At 36.5% G+C, this 16,109-nt stretch overlaps 1 protein-coding gene across 7 annotated transcripts in view; it reads left to right on the top strand.

The window, feature by feature from the left end:
* The window catches only part of LOC132291693 (ABC transporter A family member 1), a 68,920-nt gene that overhangs the window by 11,490 nt on the left and 41,321 nt on the right, over window positions 1–16,109 (top strand). For 5 of the 7 annotated variants that reach the window (XM_059790299.1, XM_059790298.1, XM_059790297.1 and 2 more), the window contains 11 exons: window positions 2,666–2,882; window positions 8,793–9,022; window positions 9,175–9,235; window positions 9,414–9,500; window positions 11,829–12,061; window positions 12,161–12,275; window positions 12,355–12,444; window positions 12,850–13,070; window positions 13,165–13,277; window positions 14,111–14,217; window positions 15,349–15,411. In XM_059790299.1, coding sequence (XP_059646282.1) covers window positions 2,666–2,882; window positions 8,793–9,022; window positions 9,175–9,235; window positions 9,414–9,500; window positions 11,829–12,061; window positions 12,161–12,275; window positions 12,355–12,444; window positions 12,850–13,070; window positions 13,165–13,277; window positions 14,111–14,217; window positions 15,349–15,411 — 1,537 coding nt within the window. Of the gene's footprint in view, window positions 1–2,665; window positions 2,883–8,792; window positions 9,023–9,174; window positions 9,236–9,258; window positions 9,280–9,413; window positions 9,501–11,828; window positions 12,062–12,160; window positions 12,276–12,354; window positions 12,445–12,849; window positions 13,071–13,164; window positions 13,278–14,110; window positions 14,218–15,348; window positions 15,412–16,109 lie in introns of those variants that run through there. The other 2 variants (XM_059790301.1, XM_059790302.1) reach the window with 2 other exon arrangements.

The following is a 16,109-nucleotide window of genomic DNA, read 5'->3' as shown; positions in this document are numbered from 1 at the left end:
GATTAATGAACAAATAATTCTAAGACAATATATTAATTTTATCAAAAACCAATTTTATTCCATTAAAAAACCAATTGCTTAGAAGATCTAAGTCAATTGCTCATAATCATGCAATCAATATACATAAATATTGAAAAATCCCAAAGTTGAAGAATAATCAAACCATATTAATCGGATTTGGGTTACATCAATGCCCTAAGAGAGGATTTAGTTACTGATGAAGACGGAGAATATCATTTTTGTTGGTGTAGAAAGCATCTTCATGGACTCTCTTCTTCTTGGGATCTTCTTCTTCAAATCTTCAAAGGAAACTTCAAAAACCGTAAAAGCCGCCACCAGATCTGAAATTAATTGTAAAAGTAGTAGTAGAGAGTTTTCTTGTGGCTTTTCATCTTCTTTTATAGGAGAAATTGACTCATACTCCTTCTTGGATGGGCTTTAGGACTTCTGGGGACATCTGGGCCCATCTGGGACTTAAAAGGATAGGTTTTGGATTAATCCCTCATTAATAAAATTTTCCTGAATTGATAATGCTCGAGCATTTTGGCCAGTGCTCGAGCTCTGCAGCTTGTGCTCGATCATTTTGAGAAATGCTCGAGCGTTAATTCTATACTTAGCCAAATTTCCATCAAATATTTCCGAAGCATCCTTTTCTTCGACACTTGAATTTTTATGAACTTTCTTGAATTTATGCTTGAGCATTAATTTTTGTGCTCGAGCATTTTGAACTTGTGCTTGAGCACTTTGAGAAATGCTCGAGCTCTGGAACCTGGAACTTTCAAAGCGTCTTTTCATCTTCCCAAGGGGATTTGTGCTCGAGCATTTTGAGAAATGCTCGTGCATAAATATTTTGTGCTCGAGCATTTTTGCCTTAGACATTTTTTCTTCTTCAGTCCACTTTGTGCTTGAGCATTAACAGTTGAATTTCTTCAGAATCCCCTAGTTAACTCCAGATTGACCTTGGATGGTCTGGTACATCTCCATAAGCTTCAAAAATAATATTTAAGCTCCAGAATCACGATTTTGTCCCGTTCTTCGGGAAATCACCTGCAAAAAGCAAATATACTAAAATAAGTATAAAACCGGATAAAAGTATCACTTAAGGTCTTGACATACGCACATATAAGAGCTCGAATATGCAATATTCAGCGCTTATCACACTTGTTCTATTTCTTTTTTGTGGTTCTATTTTTGTTTTACCATGCTATTTACACATTTTTGCACCATGAAAAAATGCACAAAACATTTGTGCAAAAATAATTACCTCCTTAATTAAAATATCATCATGCCTTGTCCCAAGAAAGAAAAAAGAAGACTAATTAATTTGACTTTCGGTTTGCAGTGATGAAGTCCTAATTTCCTAAAGTACCTAGGAATCCTTTGCCACGGGGGGTATTTATTTAATATTTTTTTTGGGGTTGGAAATAGATACATTTTAGAATTGATATGCCCCTAATGTCATCAGACTCATTGGTAATGACTCTCCACACTCCCCACTTGAGAGGGAAATCGATTGAACCATGTCACTTAACATTTCCCTGTATAATCAATATTTCTGATTTATCAGCCGCTCTAGTAGCCTCTATACATATGACTTATCATTACTATTCAAATTAGCTAAAAGGGGCTTATGAACATCCGTAATCCCCAAAGAACCCAATTCTTCCATTTAATCCATCCAAGGTCAATCTCCAATTCTCTTCAATATGTTATTTTTTTTATTCCTCTATTCCATCCTCCAAATGATCATGCACACATCAATTAGAACTTTAGTATTCTTAATCCATCTGACCGCTGCAATTGGGGGCCTTCTTGACCATCTCTTACAATCTCTCAGTTGTCTTTTAATCACTCTCTTTAACTGATTCATCACTCTGTTTGAAGTTTAAATTCCAATCATCCCTTGGGTCATGCCTGGATCCTCTAGAGGGTTGATTGAGGCTTGGAGAGGATTTTCAGTGGGGGCTCTCATCCGAGACGCTTGGAGGGCTACGCCTTTGAGCATTTGGTGGTGCATTTGGCTTGAGAGAAATAGGAGATATTTCGATGGAAAGGAAAAGCCTATCTCTATGCTTAAGTTCTCTATTATTTCCACTCTTTTTTGTTGGGTTTCAGGGAGAGATTTTCGTTTTGTAGATGAGTTGGTGGTTTTTTTGGCCTCTTTGAAGGCTTAAGGCGCTTTTGGCCTTGTTTTGTTAAGGCGCGTTTGGCCTTGTTTTGTATTTGGGTTTCGCTCCCCCTCTGAGCGGTTCCTTTTATATAATTTTACTCATCAAAAAAAAAAAAAAAAACATTGAGAACATTCTACAAGGTTTTCCTTGGAAACAAAATTAAGTTATAATTGGACCTATTAAGAAATTTAATAAAATTAATTGAAGATTTGTCTGAAGGCAATATAAGGATTTTGTTTCCTGGCAGGTGGTACACATGATTTTTTTATTTTTGCTTCTTTTCGTTGTATTATAAATTTGGTGCTCAATTTGGTATAATCAGAATGTAGAGTGATTAGCATGAAATTGCTTGAAATTATTGGTATATATATATTTTTCCTTTTATGCTTGTCATATATGACGATATATGTCATGAGCAACTAATATTTGCTAATTACATTTTGTATGCCGTTTATACTTCGAAATTGAATGGTTTTCTTTACGTCTCTATATAGAAATTGTTCAAATCCCAAAATCAAAGGAGCAATAGTATTTCATGATCAAGGTCCTCAGATATTTGACTATAGCATACGCCTCAACCACTCTTGGGCTTTCTCAGGATTTCCTGATGTTAAAACTATCATGGACGTGAATGGCCCTTATCTCAATGACTTGGAATTGGGTGTTAATACTGTGCCAATTTTGCAGTACAGCTACAGTGGATTTCTGACTGTATGGTCTCGTTATTCCCTCTCAATTATTTTCTTCTAAGTATCGTGTATGATCATCTCTTCAGTTAGGTATATGCTGTGATTGGTTTCATTATGGTATCTGTACCAATTCTAAAGTTCCTTAATTATATATGTTTCTCATGTTTATGAAAGTTGATAGTTTTGTATTGCCAATCAATGCACTTCAATTTTTATGATTTTTTTATATTATTGTATGGAATGTGGTAAAGTAGATATGTAGTATTGTTTGATTCTGGCTGATCCACGGAAAATGGTCTGCAAATTGTCTTGATACAATGGTTAAACAAGTAGTTATGCTAACTTCTTTCTGCAGCTAGTTTTGTTATTTAGGTGGTTCTTATTAATTGATACAGGTAAATGTAATGATATGGGAGAATATAACGGTTGATCTCATATTAAGAAGAGAGAGTGTTGGTTTTTTGATGCTGTAAACTTTGATTCTGGGAAGTGAATCATCTCTACATGATCTTCTACTGTTGTATGCAAGCAGGAAAAAATTCATACGTAATTGATGAAGTCAAATGCCAGATATGATGTCTGCTTAGGATTTGTAGACTATACAATACTTCTGATATACAAATTATATGTGTGTGTGTGTGTGTGTGTGTGTGTGTGTGTATAGATAATGAGTACATTTCAAGTCATAGTGAATCATAAACTAAAATCTTTTCCAGTAAGAACAAGAAAGAAATTAACTACCTAATAAGATGGGTAAGTGAAAAAATCCATCAAAACAATGTTGTTGGACAAAATGGCAGCTAATTTCTATATGCTGGATTCACTTACGAAATAGCACATGACAAGCAATTTGAGTAGTACTCTTGGTATCACAAAGGAGGTATGTGAAAATAGTGACCCAAGTCAACATGAAGGCATTATAGTCAAACCACCTCAGTAATTATAGTAGCTATAGCATAATAGTAAAACACAATTTTTGCGCTTGGTTGAGATATAATATCTTACTTCTTAGTCTTTGAATTATTGAGAATCTGTAATGGAAGGCAGAAGTCAGTACTAGAAAAAAATGTCGTAATCAGATGATGTCAGTAGCTGTTGTAGCCGTGGCATGGTACTCCGATCAAGTACTATACTAGGATGTAATATATTTACATCCTAGTGCTTTTTGGTTCTAGTGCTGGGTCCATAGGACTTGGGTTGGGAATTTCGTAGAACAGAATTAAAGTCTAAATTTTATTTTAATTTCCCCCTTCCCTGCCTTGCCATGTAAAGAAATAAATAAATAAATAAATAAAAGGTCGAAGAAGGAACTCATTCTTCATTCAAGGGAAATTTGGTAATCTTCATCTTCAATGGCATAAAGGTAAATTAACACATTGATGCACTCGCCAAATTAGGATTTATACATGCACAATTAGGATTCTATGTTTACATATTTTAATTTGATTTGATTTCCTAAATTTTCTAAATTATGCATCAAAAAGAGTTTTGGAAATTTTCTAAATATTTTCAGACTTCGATCTATCGAGGGATCAATTGAGGCCTTCTGGACTACGTCTTATCGATTGATGTACATCTCAATCAATACTGTTTGGACAAGCATTTTCCAACTTCGTTTTAAACTCGACATACCCTAATCTCTCTATCTTATTTTGTTGCCTATATATACAACTTGGGCAGAAGTATGACATCTGATATATACACTCACATACTTGTAGAGACCATTTTTTGTTAATTGGGGTAGAGTCTGCTCTAACCAAGGTTGAACTGTCTTTCTCACAGTGGATTTTGGTCTTCCTGGACTAGGTTCCGTGGTTTTTCCCCTTGGGTTTCCACGTAAAAATCTGGTGTCTATTTCTCTACCTCTTATATGCTTATTATTGTTGTGAATTGATGATTTCTATTAATTGCTATGCTATGTATTTATTTTAATTTATGTTGAGTCCAGGTTTTTTTTTTTTTCCTTCCTTTCTTAGCTGGTACTCACACATCCATGTCTCCACTAAGGCTTGAACCCTGACCTCTTGTTGAGAAGTAGGGACTTGGTACCGCTGGGCCACTGGCCCGTTGGTATGTTAAGTCCAGTTTAAATTTAAAAAGTTGTTAAAATCGGCATTTCATTCTATAAGACTATTCACCCCTCTCTAGGTCTAGAGCTCGGACCTTGTGCAGCTTTCCATAGCCTTGAGTTCTGGTCCTTGCATTTATAATCTAGAAAAGAACGGATCTTTAGGCACCAATTAGTCATTGCTGGCTCTGCTTCAATCTCTAAATAGGCAGAAGTTGAAACAATGAAGAAGATGGTTAGAGCATTTCCTCGACATGCCACAAAAAAAGAAAAACATGAATAATCTGTAAGACTATACTGTGATGCTTGATCGAGAAGCTGCAACAATTAGACTAACCGCATGAACATTGTAAGTAATGTTGGGCAGATAGATGGTGATGTATGCAAGATTAACAACCAGATGGCGTTAGATATTAGCATTTCAAAATGAGACATGCTATTGTCAGGAAGAAGCTTTGCGTAAAGCTTAGCATTGCGGGAGTTTGTCAAATGAATGGAAAAATTGAATTGTTAACATTTCTTTTCTAAGAAAGAATAACTTCATGAACATAAGTGACCTCAAGGTTAAAAAGAAAAAAACTGGAGTCTAAGATTTTTCATCTCAAAGGCAACTTTAAGTGCTCTTTTGACCGACTAACATTGATAAGGATCGTTTTAGTGGTAGTTATGTCAGCAACATATAACAATAATATAGAATGTCAACAAATGGTAGATCATCATCGTTCTCAGCTTCGGAGGAGAAGGTGCTGAAGGCTCTGAAGAGCTGTAATTGAGGCCCAGATGGCTTTACTATGAGATTTTTGTTGGAGAGCTGGGAGGTGGTTAGACACGAGGTTATGGGCACGTTTCATGAGTTTCATTCTACGGGGAGGTTCGAAAAATCGTTGAATTCATCTTTTATTGCCCTGATTTCTATGAAGGTCAGTGCTTCTAAAGTTGAGGACTTTAGACCAATCAGTTTGATTCGGTGTATGTATAAGCTCATCGCTAAAGTTCTTGCGCTTAGATTGAGGAAGGTTCTGGATGGAGTTATTTCTGAGTTTCAGAATGCGTTCATTGGGGGTAGACAGATCCTGGATTCCGCTCTCATTGCCAGTGAATGTGTGGATTTTAGACTTAGTAGTGGTGTTCTGTGTAAGCTAGATATCGAGAAAGCCTATGATCATGTCTGCTGGAATTTATTGTTTTATCTGCTTGAGAGGATGGGTTTTGGTGAGAGATGGCGGAAATGGATTGTCACGTGTGTCCTCTATCAGATTTTCGTTGTTGGTGAATGGGTCTCCTATCGAGTTTTTCGGCAGTTCTCGTGGTCTGAGACAGGGGGACCCTCTCTCCCCTTTCCTGTTCATTATTGTTATGGAGGCCCTTAATAGGTTGATGAGAAGAAGGGCTGTGGATTTGGGTTTCATAAGGGGCTTCAAGATTGGCCCTGATTCGATTCAGCGGATGGAGATTTCTCACCTGCTCTTTACGGATGACACTCTTGTTTTCTGCGAGGCAGAGGTGTCCTAGTTGTGGTATTTTAGATGTGTCCTGGTTTGTTTTCAGGTTGTATCTCGTTTGAAAGTCAACGTGGGAAAGAGTGTGCTTGTCCCTGTGGGAGAGGTTCAGGAGGTGGATTCTCTGGCTACTGTTTTAGGGTGTGGGACGCGACATTTCCCTATTTCGTACTTGGGTTTGCCGCTGGGTGACTCTGCTAGGAGGATGGGAAGTTGGAACCTGGTGATTGAGCGGTTTGAGAGAAGATTGGCCGGATGGAAAAAGCAATATCTTTCCAAAGGTGGTAAAGTTACTTTAGTGAAAAGTACATTGTCCAGCCTCCCAACGTACTTTCTTTTGCTTTTTCGGATTCCCTCCTCTATTGTTGGAAGACTTGATCTTGTCTAGTGGGAGCAGGTTTGTAGGCCTTTTCAGTTGGGAGGGCTTGGGATTAGGAGATTGTCCCCTTTCAACAGCGGTCTTCTTGGTAAGTGGCTTTGGAGGTTCGGCAGTGAAAGACATAGATTATGGAGGAAGGTCATTTCTTGTTGTTTTGGGGAGGAGAGAGGGGGGTGGTCAGCTAGGCCAGTCAGGTCTACTGTCGGAGTGGGGGTGTAGAGATCCATTGGGAAGGGGTGGAATGAGTTCTTTAAACATTTTAGATTCAGAGTTCGGGATGGAACGGATGTTCGGTTTTGGGAGGATTCCTGGTGCAAGGATAGCCCATTGTCTCTTTTGTTCCCAAGGCTATTTTGGATTGCTATTGACAAGCATGCTATGGTTGCTGACTGCTATTGTCTTGATAGCGGTAGGTTGTCTTGGGATTTGCGGTTTCGGCGATCCTTTCAGGATTGGGAGTTGGATGATGTCACTGGTTTGTTGGCTCTCTTGTATAGACAGGAGATGGAGGGCATTGGTGCGGATTCCTTGACTTGGGTGCCTTTTGCGCAGGGGATGTTTCAGGTCCGGTCTTTCTTTTCTTGTCTCTCTGTGTTTCACGGTACCACCTTCCCGTGGAAGACGATGTGGCTGTTAAAGGTGCCTCTTAGGGTGGCATTTTTTATGTGGACCGCAGCTTGGGGTAAGATTCTGACTTTGGTTAATTTGAGGAAGAGAAGACATATCATTGTCAATCGGTGCTGTCTTTGTATGATGGAGAGTCCGTGGATCACCTCCCGCTGCATTGTCCTGTGGCCCATGATTGTTGGAGTTTCATTTTTGGGCTGTTTGGTGTCCAATGGGTCATGTCCCGGACCTCTAGGAGGTTGTTGGACATCTGGAGGGGCCAATGGGTGGGGGGCACATGTTAGAGATTTTTGGAGGGTGACCCCTCTTTGTGTTTGGTGCAGCCTTTGGAAAGAGCGGAATAGAAGATCTTTTGATGGGAAGGAGTCCTCCATTGGGGAGTTGAAATTTTCTATTATTTGTACCCTTTTTTGTTGGGGTTGGGGGAGAAACTATTCATCTGTTGTGGATATTGTGGACTTTTTGGGCTCTTTGAGTCCATAGGTCTTTTCCACTTTCTTTTTTCTGGTTCGTGTACAGCTCTTGGGACGCGTTCCCCTTTTGAATTCTTTCTAATACATTTTACTTTTTTAAAAAAATCATCATTCTCAGCTTCTCACTGCATTAGGGATCAGCTAACAGAACAGCCTGACTAAATTTCTGGAACTAAGCAGACTATTTGAAGCCACACAAAACCTGAAGAAAACAGTAAATGTGTTACGTATCTGTTGATAAACCAAACTTGTGTTAGTCTATAACCCTCCTAACTTGGGTGTGATCAATTATACGAAACACGTTATACTAAAAGTAGTAGGTTTAGAGTTATGTATCTTAAGTAAGGAATAAATTATGTGCTTCAACCTTATAGTGTTACTTTTCACCCCCTTTTGTTCTTTTTTTTTTTCTTTTCTTTTTCTTCTTTTTTATCTTTCAACTGGCGAGTCCAGACTACTATTCCTTGGTGTGAAGCAAATTAAGAGTCATTAATTTGATAGACTATGATAATTGGAACTGCTGCTGCATGTCCTCTTTCTTTCTTTCTTTTTTCTTTTTTGTACCCTTTTTCGTTGTTTGTACTGACAGACTCAAGGTCGTGTTGGATTTTGATTTCTGTTTTATTGTTGATGCAACATTGCGATCAGAGGTGTTCATTTTGTGGGCTTCTGTTGTGTCATAGGGGACAAGTTTTTGCAAAATCTGTATAGACTTATGGTATTATCAATAATGGACACCCTTTATATTCCTATTAATGACTAGAAATGTTATATTTTATTTTGCCTTGGCAGTAAGGAAACCTTTTTTTTTGGGAGGCTTATCTTCATTGTGAACTCAACTTCTTTAACTTTGCTTTTGGATTTTTTTCTTTTATTCTTGTTGCAGCTCCAACAAGTTGTGGATTCATTCATAATATATGCTGCACAAGAAACTGTATCTAAGTTAGTGAATGAAGATGTTGAGCCACCTTTCCGGCACTCGCATACTGCACCTTCTCCACTCAAGATACCATGGAAGCATTTCAGTCCTTCAAACATAAGAATAGCTCACTTTCCAACTCGGGAATATACTGACGATGAGTTCCAGTCCATCATTAAGACTGTCATGGGGGTGCTGTATGTGTCATTTATTTTTTAAAATTTATTATTGGTCCATGTTGTATCTATCACCAAATAATCTCTCTAGTTTTTTATTTTATTTTAAATTTTATTAAGTTCATTATTTTTTATGCGCAAACTAATTTGTCCGACTTGGAATTGGTGAGCAGGTATCTGCTGGGGTTTCTCTATCCAATCTCTCGCTTGATCAGCTATTCTGTGTTCGAGAAGGTTTTGTAATGGGTGTAATACATTATTAATCATGGACTCATAATGTATCTAGTCTCTTTTATTTTTGTACATTTTTGCATAGATTGATGTCTTTCTCATCTCTGAAATATCAAAATTGGAGTAGTCCTTGCTTATAAAAACTTTTTGGCTGAGCTCATTTTTTATTCTAATGCTTCAGGAGCAGAAAATAAAAGAGGGTCTGTACATGATGGGTCTAAAAGATGAGATATTCTATTTTTCTTGGTTTATCACATACGCTTTGCAGGTAATTTTTGCATGCTTGCTGTTAAAATAAGTTAGTACTAGTATACCTTTTTCTGTATGACCAATGTTAAAAGAAGTTGCTCTGCTAGGAAGGGCATAAAGCCTGTTTTACATGTCCTAAGATGATGAGGACCTGGATTTGGACATGTTTGTAGGACTTTTTTACTTCCTTGGCCTTGGTATGGGTGGACTTATACGTAATGTTATGGTGGGATCTAGGTTGATAATTGTGTCGATGTCAAGACAGTTTGGCGTGGACATGCTCCTCTTAGACTAGTAGACCTGGATTATGAAGTATGTTCTGTCCAATTTGTCTTTTGGGGTGGATTGGATTGTTCAGCTGGCTTGGACAAGATTGTGGTCACTAGATGTGCAGATGACACTGTAATATGATGCCACAATAAATATATGTGGAACGTTTGAACTGAATATATTACTGTTGGAATTATATAGAAATACTTTTGTTCATAACATGATTTCAAATTTCAAAGGTTGATCCTAAAACTAATTGGAAGTGATTAGTATTTGAATTTTATTTGAGTGAACACATTGATTTCGTTTTCATTGAGTGTCAGATCAATTACATGAAGCTTGTAGTAGTAGTTGACAGAAGGATTTAGGTGTTAAGACTCATCTTAAATTTCTAAACTTCACATAGGAGATTGTTGCATTATCATGGAGCTGGAGTATAATAAGGCTACAAATGCAAAAAGCTGATTATGAATAGTTCGATTAATCAGGTCTGGCTAAGCTAACAGGATCATTCAAGTTTGTTGTAAAACAAGCTAGCTCGTGCCTAAACTAGTGGTTTGTTGTTAAGGTCTGAGCAAATCCAAGCTGGGCTCATTAGGCACATGAACATGGGTTGTTTTGCAATGCTTCTTGTCTTTTGAAGCATAAAGAACCTCTATATTAAAGTCGCAAGCTGTTCAGATCCAACATGAACTCAATTACTTTTAATTTTGTAGGGGAAATCATTTGAGTTGTCCTGATTTAATTCAAATTTGATTTAAGCTGAAATGTGCTTAATATATCTTAAATTTCAAGCAAGCGAGGCAAGTCCAAGCTCCAAGTGAAGCTTGAACATGCCTCTTTGAGCTTGCCTCGAGATCAAGCTGAACATGAATGCCTAAATATATGGCTGAGAAGAGCTCAAAAACCTAAGTCTTGGCTCCACTTGGTTTGTTTGCAGCCCCAGGGAGGGTGCTTTTTTAGAGGGGTCGGTTTCCAATTTTCTTAGTTATATGATGCCAATGAGCTGCTATTTAGTTTAGGGAGTTGCTTCAGTACAATGCTGCTGGAAACAGATTTTTATTTATTTTTTCCTACCAGTGTGAGACAAATGAGAGAAAAATGATTAAATGTGATGACTACAAATAACTGAACAACATATCTATATGTCTAATCATCGCTCGTACGCTTACTGTACTTGGTGTGTATGAGCAATTTGTCTGATTTTGCTGAACTTAATTTTGGGTAGGTGATGCTGCAGTTTTTTTTCCCCTCTTGGTGGGTTGGGGAGGGGGTTCCAAGTTATTTTTGGTGGGGTTGAGGAGAATAGCCGCAGCTGCGCTGGGGGGGGGGGGGGGGGGTTGCTGGTACCGCGCAGGTTATGTTGAAGTGGTGTCTAATGATTTCTACATCATGGTTCCCGTGGTGTGAGTTCTTGGTTTTGGTTTGTTTTCATCATTCGTCAGTCTGTGCAGTATTCTATTATACCGGAGGATCTGATACAACAATTTGAAGAACAACTCTAAAATAGAGTTTTATAATTATGCAATATTCTAAGTGGGCTTCGTGTGGAATTCTTGATTTGCTCCCATTCTTCTTTAGATGTTTTGCATCACATTTTTCAAGGGATCAAACAAGTATTTGGTGGCAAAAATTTATTATTAACTTTCTTCTAATTTTTTTTAGTAACTATGTCTCCGAATTGTCATTCTACACCTAGATAGAAGAAGCAACTTTGGAGGTTAATATCATTTTACAACCTAACTTTATATTCATCCAGATGTTGAAGTTTCTTATTAACTCTATATCTGCTAATCGTGATACTTTGGTATCAATGGTATGTTCCATTTTCTAAAAAGGGAAACTGATTTAAGTTTTTAATCTCTGATAAATGTGCATGATACTGCTTAAGTTGATCATGTACAACTATATTGCTATGTGATATTCTACCATCAATTTTATCAGAAGTGAAAAGTAGTTCAGTGAATAGACAATTGCTTTGATCTTGAGAACTGCTTGTCTATGCTGTTTGGTATGGGATATTTTCATTGTATGTCACTTTCATATGGTTTCATTTATTTATTATTTTGTTCTGCAGTTCGCAATTTCTTCCGGAATCATCACTGTTTGCACGATTGGTACCCTTTTCAAGTATAGTGATAAGTCAGTGGTGTTCATGTACTTCTTTCTGTTTGGACTCAGCGCAATAATGCTGTCGTTTCTGATTTCTACATTCTTCACACGAGCAAAAACAGCTGTGGCAGTTGGCACCCTTTCTTTTCTTGGGGCCTTCTTTCCTTATTACACTGTCAATGACCAGGCTGTCCCCATGTTAGTGTTCATGCTATTACAAGAGTGCACAAATTTCTTTTATTCAAAACTTTTATTTTCTGGAATGCATATAAAGTCCTGTAAATTGTGTGCTTTTAGGATGTTGAAAATTATTGCTTCTTTGCTTTCACCGACGGCCTTTGCTCTAGGGTCAATTAACTTCGCTGACTATGAGCGTGCTCATGTTGGACTCCGGTGGAGCAACATATGGCAGGTACATTAAGTTATTTATTTATTATTATTTATTTGGCCTCTCTTTTTTGCTTCTAAAATCAAAATAATGATTCCTGCAGGCATCATCTGGAGTGAATTTTTTGGTCTGTCTCCTGATGATGGTGCTCGACACAATATTATACTGCGCAATTGGCCTTTACCTAGATAAGGTATGTCATTCAAACTTTTTGTTTTTCTTTGAAGGTTGTCGACTGACCATGAATTGCTGTACTGTTTACTTTTTAATTGAGTATCTGTTTGTCTAAGTTACGTGCATAATAGATCTACTCTATATTGTATTCACTAAGTTGATAAAGTCTCTTAGTGAGCATTCATTTTCTTGGTCTAATATATGTTCATTGAAATCATATTGAGTTGTCCAATGACACGATTTTCTGTGTGGACATTTAACATCCATTATAGGCAATCAACTGCTGATAACTTACCAATTGACATTATTTTATCCCATACTTTTCTTAAAATCACTTACGATTTTATGTACTTTTATAGTTAGTTTTCTATTTTTCAGTTCTTTGTATATGATAGAAAGTTACTAGAAATTTTTCTATGATCAGGTCCTCCCCAAAGAGAATGGAGTGCAGCACAAATGGAACTTCATATTTCAAAAGTGGTTTTGGAGGAAAAAAATTAGTGGAAAAAAGGATGCTTCTGGCTCAGAAGTCAAAATCAATCATAAGCATTCCAATGAAAAACCCGACTTCTTTAGAAAGGAATTTTCTGAACCTGTTGTGGAAGCAATAAGCTTAGACATGAAACAACAAGAGCTTGACGGCAGGTGCATGTCCTAAAATTTTTGTGCCTCAGTATTGGTGCTTATATATATATATATATATATATATATTTCCTTATGTATATCATACAATTTGCAGATGCATCCAGATTAGAGATTTGCACAAGGTTTATACAACTCATAAGGGGAAGTGTTCTGCTGTCAAATCTTTACAACTCACCCTCTATGAGAATCAGATATTTGCACTTCTAGGTAGGCGTGTTCATCAAATCAACCCCCCAACCCATCGCGTGCACGCGCACAACAAAAAAAAAAAAAAAGAACGAAGACAAAGATGACCAAAAAAAAAAAAAAAAAATTCCTTTCTTTCACCCTATTGTTTATTTTGTCCTTGAATATTGACTAATTTATTGTGATAAAGACAACCAAAAAAAACTTGCCTTTCTTTCACCATGTTTTATATTTATTGGTAACAATCAAGTGGCTATTGTTTATTTTGTCGTTGAATAATTACTAATATAATGTGTTAAATTTTCTCTGTTTTCTGCATCACTTTGTTCTTTGTATTTAGAAGAAACATAAGAAAAAGAAAATAGTGAATATGGGATCCCTCTCATGGATTTAGGGCTTCATAGCTGAACCACGTAAATCCTTGCATTCTCTATTGTTCGTATCCTTGCATTCTCTATTGTTCTTTCTCTTAATATATTTTTTAATTATTTATCTGAGAGAGATTTACTTAAATGAACCAGTTGTGGAGTTTTTAATTATATTTACATTACAGTTCAGAGGAAAACGATCTTCCATCATTGTCATAGAATTTTTTCTCATCTTAATTTTGACCCGTTCTCTTATTTGCATGTTGTTAAGCATAGAATGTATGAGAAAACTAAGCTAGAAAATGAAATTTAGTTGACAGTTGAAATTAAAAAAAATAGCATTACTTTTGCTTTCTTTTTTCCTTTCTTTTACATGATTTTGGCAAGTTCATTTTGTTTTTTTTTCCCCCTATTTGTTACTTGTAAGCAATATATTATGATTTATGATCTAAGTGTTGAGGCAATTTTTAATGTTTTCTTTTAAAGGACACAATGGAGCTGGCAAAAGCACGACAATTTCTATGCTTGTTGGGCTTCTACCTCCTACTTCAGGGGATGCTTTGGTTTTCGGGAAGAATATTCTAACTGACATGGTAATTTTTATTTTTCAGAAGTTTTTTCTTTTGTGGCTAGTATATTGTCTTATGATTCTAATTTTTGCAACCAAATTCTGTTATCTCCTTCAGTTGCTTTCTTTTTATTTTCCTTTTTCTTAAAGTAGCTTCTGTCGTAGCCTGTCTGTAAGTTTATGGATCATTTGGATCACCATAAACACTCAAATATTCCTTGCACTAAGTTGGAACCAACAGCTTGCATGCAAAAAGCTTCACAGAGTGCTGCTACATGTAGTTTTGTCTTCCATTAAGTGGTTTTAGTAAAGTTATTGTAGGGTTGAGGATAAAAAAGATCCAAGTATTAGAGTTCATTATTCTTATGCTGCAACTGGAAGGAAGGACGAAATGCATAGTGATTGGACAACTTATATAAGCAAAATAGGACTTTTAATAAAACATTTTGTTTTTCACGCTTGAAGAAATAGAAGATGTATCCACACCCCTTTTCTCAGCCCACGTTTTGTGCATTTTCCTTGTTTCTGTTTCTGTTTCTTACCTTTCTTGTTCTTACATTAAGTTAGTTGGTTGTTCTTGCTTGATTAATTGTTAAGCTAAAGATGTGAATGCAGACCTTTAACTTCTCATCATAGTGATGCATTAGCTACGCAAGCATGGTACTGATTGTCTATAAGGTCGGAGTTGTGTTGGACATTTGTCCTGAAGCTCTCCATTGTTGATATGAGTAGTTGAGTACTCTGGTTTTTGGTCCATGTTACAATGGCTCTGGTTCTTGCATGGTAAATTTGTTACATTTCAACTATAAATCGATCCAGCGTTATTTGATCAATATGTTAAGGCACATTTGGGTAGATCATGCTTTTCTTTTCTTCCCTCTTTATTGGTTGATTCAAATTCCTTTCTTATCTTTCTTATTATTTCTTCTGACGAGTGGAGGTTTCAAAATGGTTTATATGGATTGTACCCATTTCTATGGCATTCATTTGTACTCACTGTAGCAATTGCAGAATGCATAAGCTAATCTTATTGGTGTAAGTTCTGATGGTCACATCATATTGTAGCCGAATTCGTTTATCTATCTTACTTCTTTTAATGTTTGATATCTTGTTTAGATGGATTCTTTCGATTTTGTAATTATTGTTATTTCTTCAGGATGTGATAAGAAAAGGATTGGGGGTGTGCCCTCAGAATGATATTCTTTTTCCGGAGTTAACTGTAAGTAAGAGTTATTTCATTTTTATTTTTTCTTTTTGGTCTCGTTTTATATTCAGTATTAATTCTTAGTAAGAAATAACTGGAATAGTCTGGGAGTTACTTTCAATTGTAATGGAGAAGTTTGGTTATGCATTGCTTTTAAGAAAATGAGGTGTTACTATCAGAGGTTTTTTTCTGGAATTTATTTAACTGAATATGTTCTCTCTCTCTTCCACTCTCTTTCTCGTTCCTCATCTCTCTCTTTCACTCTCCCTCATTCCTTATCTCTCCCTTTCACTCTCCCTCATTCCGTTTCTCTCTCTCTCTCTCTCTCTCTACATCTGGTTTCACAATCTTGGGCCTTTGTCCTGTGTAAATTACATCATTTACCACTTTCTTTTATCTCAAAATGTTGCTTTTACTTATTATCAATTATTCTAAAGTTAGGTTAACTCTTTAGTTAGAACTATTGGTTTGTATAATGTTAAATAGGTGCGTATAAAAGGTTTTTAGGTTGTGGTCTTTTCCGTACTCGATTTTTTGTTGTTGTTTTTCCTGAACTCATGCATCAATTTTTTGCTTATGAATCAATTGTCTACTTCTGAGAGCTTCTGATGATTATTGTATTGAGTATGACGGAAATGGAGAAAAATAAGGTTCAACTTGTGAATTTGTGAAGCTAAGAGCGAATTACTAGAGATTTTAATTATATTTGAATG

The sequence above is a fragment of the Cornus florida genome, unplaced genomic scaffold, assembly GCF_030987335.1.
Source record: "Cornus florida cultivar Cherokee Brave unplaced genomic scaffold, ASM3098733v1 CherokeeBrave_3.0.0_Hap2_Chr02, whole genome shotgun sequence".
NCBI classification, from domain to species: domain Eukaryota; kingdom Viridiplantae; phylum Streptophyta; class Magnoliopsida; order Cornales; family Cornaceae; genus Cornus; species Cornus florida.
The sequence above is the reverse complement of the archived record's forward strand: the minus strand, read 5'-3'. Positions and strand labels throughout refer to the sequence as shown.